We start from the raw sequence: 5,002 nt of genomic DNA on the forward strand, positions 1-5,002 counted from the left end.
ACTTTTACATATATTGCTTAGGTATAACATTTTACAGTAAAACTGTCTAAAAACATAATAATAGGCCTACTGTTTACCATGGTAAGGTAACTTACGGTTAACCAAATAACAGGTTTGGATATTTTACATTCTTTTCCCCTTTAAAATTACTTACAATTTTCTTTTTGCAGAGCAGTCTTATGTTTTGCAGCAAGTTAATCTCCATCGAGAGCTCCATTGAAGAACTCGACTATTATAAAATTTGAAATTTCCGGGCGCGCTTTGAGCGCGTGATTGGCCAGCGCCGGTCTTACCTACATGCAAATGAGGGCACGTTCCACCCGCCTTGAGACCAGAGCGCGTGGAAGTGGAGAGGAATGCATTCGAACACTTTTGAGCCCACGAAAAACAAGTTTTTTTTTACGTCCCATCAGCTCTAACGAACCATTTTCAAATTTGAAGAAAAACTCTCTCTATGTGTAGCGGAACTTATTGGTGCGGTTACATTTTATCATTTTTAGAACATTTTTGAACTGTTATGAGGCGAGAATGAATAACTCGGAGGACAGCGGAAGCAAGTGCTCGCCTGCCCCCATTTCAAGCTTCACAATCCAGTCCATTCTCGGCACCTCCAACGAGGGAGTCCGGTCAGCAGGAAAGGACAGTCCCAAATCCCAGCCGAGGAAGCGGACGTTGTCCGTGTCGTCAGAGGACGACTGCAGCGCCGGTGAGGACTCGGGCGACTGCTACTGCTCTGAGTCCGGTGTACCAGAGTCCTGCAACCCGCACCAGCCTCTGAACTTCTCCTGCCTCGGTAAGTGACATTTTATTGTCAAAGACAGTCGTTACCACCATGGTCAATATAAATATATTTGTGATGTCATGATATTTAGTAAGAAAGTCACTTTTATAAAACGTCTCACTTCACAATCATTAAGTATAAAACACGAATTGTTTTTGTCACCATGGTGACTGTCTTGTAATGTTGTCCCCATTGCCAACACTGAATAAAACTCCAGTCGTGTTTTTATCCGACATATTATCGCGCCTCGGTGAACAGGGGAAAGGTCAAATAATTAACCGAATTTAATCGAGTCTGCTAATTGATTATCCCGGCTTTCAGAGGCAATGCTGCATTTTGTCAATTGAGCGTTAAATGTAACACGATTTAATTAATATCGTGCACCAGTGCTAGTCATATTGTATTGTTTATTTAACAGGGCACTTGTAACCTTTCAACAGTCGATCAAACAGTCAGAGTTCAAATTTAATGAACTCTTGTGTAAAGTATCGAGTAATGGCGATGTTTAGCCTAACAGAAAAAAAAAAAAAAAACACCGAGTGAATTTGATGATGGACGAATGTTCAAAGTGCCACATTAAAAATAAACGTGTTTGCAACCATTTACTGAATTCACTGATGTGGTCACGATATTCATGCATATTGTTCCGACTGAAGCACGAAAGCTTTATATAATTATCAGTAGATCTCAATGGATGTTATTCTTCAAGCACAGTTTGATAAGACCATAGTTTTGCGTTGCATTTGTTGCAGGTGCCACAAAGGGACTTCTACCTGTGCAGGATGGGATCGACCGCCGGCCGCATTTGACACCATCCATACTACCGGATTACAAAGAGGAGCAGGAGCGAGCGTGTAGCCAAATGTCTCCCGTTTCTGAAGAGAGACAACGTGACGGTCCGGACAAACAGAGCAGTTCCGCCAAGAAGAAGACGCGCACCGTTTTCTCTCGGAGTCAGGTTTATCAGCTCGAGTCCACATTCGACATGAAACGCTATTTGAGCAGCTCCGAGAGAGCCTGTCTCGCCTCGAGCCTGCAGTTAACGGAGACACAAGTGAAAACGTGGTTTCAGAACCGGCGGAACAAATGGAAACGGCAGCTCTCTGCGGAACTGGAAGCTGCGAACATGGCGCACGCATCGGCGCAGACTTTGGTTGGGATGCCCCTCGTTTTCAGAGAAAATTCGTTGCTCCGAGTGCCGGTTCCGAGGTCCATCGCTTTTCCAACCCCACTGTATTACCCTGGAAGTAATTTACCAGCTTTACCATTATACAATCTTTACAATAAGATTGAATATTAACTTTTGCGCACAACGAAAATTCTTTGCTAAAGGATGACTATTACACACTAAAACGTACAAATACACATTTAACTATGTTTGACAAAATTCATGTCTATTTATACCTCTTTATTTGGTGAAAAAATATATTTCTTATTATGCAGCAATTAAACGAGTCTATGTGTAAAACACAAAAGCAACACGGTTCTGTACATGTCCTATAAAATACACCATGTGTATAATAATTATTTTGTACTTTTATTTACATTTCTGTCCCCAGTTAAACCAGTTTTACACATTACAAGGAGTGAAAACAAAATAAAAGTGTAATCATTCGATTCCTGTCTCTAAAATGAAAACATCTGAGATTAGGAAAGAACACTCAACAACAACAACAATGATGATGATGATGATGATGATGATGATGATAATAATAATAATAATGTTTTATTATATTGTATTTAATATTTATTTTAAATAGATGTCTATAAAAAAACACAATGAATTACCATATTAACAAATGGCAATGCCACATTTTGATTTGATGCCTTTGCTTTAAAACAACCACACTTTCCTAATATTTTGAATATTCTGAACTGTAAAAGGCTTACATGAATTTTAGTGAATGAATCTTTAGTGGTTAAGTGTGTGTGTGTGTAGGCTATATATATATATATATATATATATATATATATATATATATATATATATATATATATATATATATATATATATATATGTGTGTGTGTAATACAGTGACAGTGCTCTCTTTTTCGTGTGCTTATCAGCTCAAGACAAATATTTGTGTTACAGTGACACTGGGTCGTGTAAAGTGTCCCCAGTTGATGCTTTCGCAATTAGGGATAATTACACGTTGCTTGTCACACGAACACGCATTCAAACATTCTCGGAGACAAGCGGAACGTCAAAAGCGCAGCGGGGCCTCAGAGAAGCCGCAGTCAAGAATGACAGTGCTCGCGGTGCAATCTGATAAGACTCGCCCGCTGTCAAATTACAAAGGGTGTAGTGGTGTCATGTTGTACTGATTCCATGTTCTCTATACCGGCCACGGAGAAAGTTCATTATCAACACACACAAGTACTTTTTCCGACATGATGACAACAGTTTGAATGCCATCTCGAAATATGTTATTTCTGAGCAACTGCAAATTAAACAACGCACATTTTTAAAGGAATCTAGAGAATTCGCACAAATGTAGATAAACATTAACCAATACATTTTAAATAAATTTCTATACATTTTAATTGAAACATATTAATAAATACCATTCATTCCTCATAGTTGGCGGATATGGTCAGAGAAAAAAAATGTTGCTCTTTCATATTATTTTAATATTTATTATATATTATTTTCTTTGCCCTAAAATGTCAAATGCCTAAAAAAAAAACTGAAACATCAGTGACTTCCCTAAAGGCAGGAGGAAGAGAAGCTCCTAGAATGCTAGTAATACTGTTGTTGCTGTCTGTTTGATTGACAGCTCAGACCAGAGGTCAGGCCGCTCATGACATACATGCGAGCATAAACTTATGTGACTTCCGTGTAAATTTTATCCTGTGGGTTTTTGGTGTTTTCTCTGAGTAAAAGCACGTACACTTCCATTTACTGCTTCACACACCCATCTGTAGGTGAAATGGCAGGTGTGAATTACAAATTTTAATAGCACAGCAATGAAAATGATTTGAAGTGGTTTGAAGAGGTGGAAGACAGTGTGGAGCAGATTTGTTGAGATGATGTGTTGTGCCTCAGGATTCATCAAACTTGCCTGGCACAGCGAAAAGCAGGAGTAATTCAGTTTGGGATGTAATTTATGAGCAAGGTAATGGGCACTATATATAAAGTGGGGAGAGAGAAAGAGAACGAGAGAGCAATAGAAATACTGAGAGAGAGAGAGAGAAATGTTTTTTCATTCCTCTAATATCAGAACTGACATTGGTCTATTAATTTAAAAGCAGTTATAAATCCACCCCCCCCCCCCCCCCCCCAAAAAAAACCTTCAACATTGCTCCAATGAATTCATGTCTCTGTGCCAACTTGGACAAAAGACTTATAAAAGGTGTTTTGAAAATACTGATGTCTGTGTCCATATATTAGCTAATGATCTGTTTTCATACCATGGATGTGTCTGGGTTTTGTTGAAACAGCAGCTGAACGTCTAACCGCTCAATAATGAAGGAGTGCTGCAGGTTTGGATGGACATTTGCCATAATTGTCACTCACTACAAACAGCATCTAACAGAAGCTGCTTTTCTCTAAATGAATTTAAGAAAAACATAACCAGGTTTCTGATTGGCCTCTGTATCACTTATGTTCCCCACATGAGCGGCTGTACCTCCAGACTAATGGCTGAAATTAGGAGCTTGAGTCTGAACTGATTCTGGTTTATATCAAATCTTAATGGAGGAGCCGAAGGGAAATTATGTTTGGATCCCCCCAGACAATAACTAAATATAAAGCCACTTAGTAATTTCCAGATGCACTCTGAGATAACTTTCAGTTATATGACAGAGTTTTAACATTTCATTGAAGCGGTGTTTTAGAATGAGCACCATTCACAACAAAGCACATTATATATACACAATATGTATAGATAGATAAAAATATATATTTATCACAAAATAAAAGTGATCATTTTTTTCCCAAGTGATGATGAAAACTACTCAGCTTTCCTAATGTCTTCAATCCAGCAAGGCTGATCACTTCTTACATTGGGAAGTAGAATGAAAGTCCATTATATTGAGCAAAATCAATAATCATGGTATAAAAGTATCTTAGTCGGCTGAACTTTTCTCTCAGAGATGAAAGCTGATCACATTTATCCATTAGTTCACATTGATTGTGCAGATGCGAGAAAGCGCTTGATTAGCCCTTTTTAGAGGTGCACTACAATTGCTCTCCTTATTTATACTGAAATTATTATTTTT

At 38.4% G+C, this 5,002-nt stretch overlaps 1 protein-coding gene across 1 annotated transcript; it reads left to right on the top strand.

Moving 5' to 3' along the window:
- Positions 1-256: 256 nt before the first annotated feature.
- On the top strand, positions 257-2,334 carry hmx2 (H6 family homeobox 2). The gene is made up of 2 exons (XM_067368151.1): positions 257-793; positions 1,534-2,334. The coding sequence occupies exons 1-2, from the start codon at positions 529-531 to the stop codon at positions 2,079-2,081; spliced, it is 813 nt and encodes a 270-aa protein (XP_067224252.1). The 5' UTR covers positions 257-528; the 3' UTR covers positions 2,082-2,334.
- The last annotated feature ends 2,668 nt before the right edge of the window (positions 2,335-5,002 follow it).

The sequence above is a fragment of the Chanodichthys erythropterus genome, chromosome 18 (genome assembly GCF_024489055.1).
Source record: "Chanodichthys erythropterus isolate Z2021 chromosome 18, ASM2448905v1, whole genome shotgun sequence".
NCBI lineage: Eukaryota > Metazoa > Chordata > Actinopteri > Cypriniformes > Xenocyprididae > Chanodichthys > Chanodichthys erythropterus.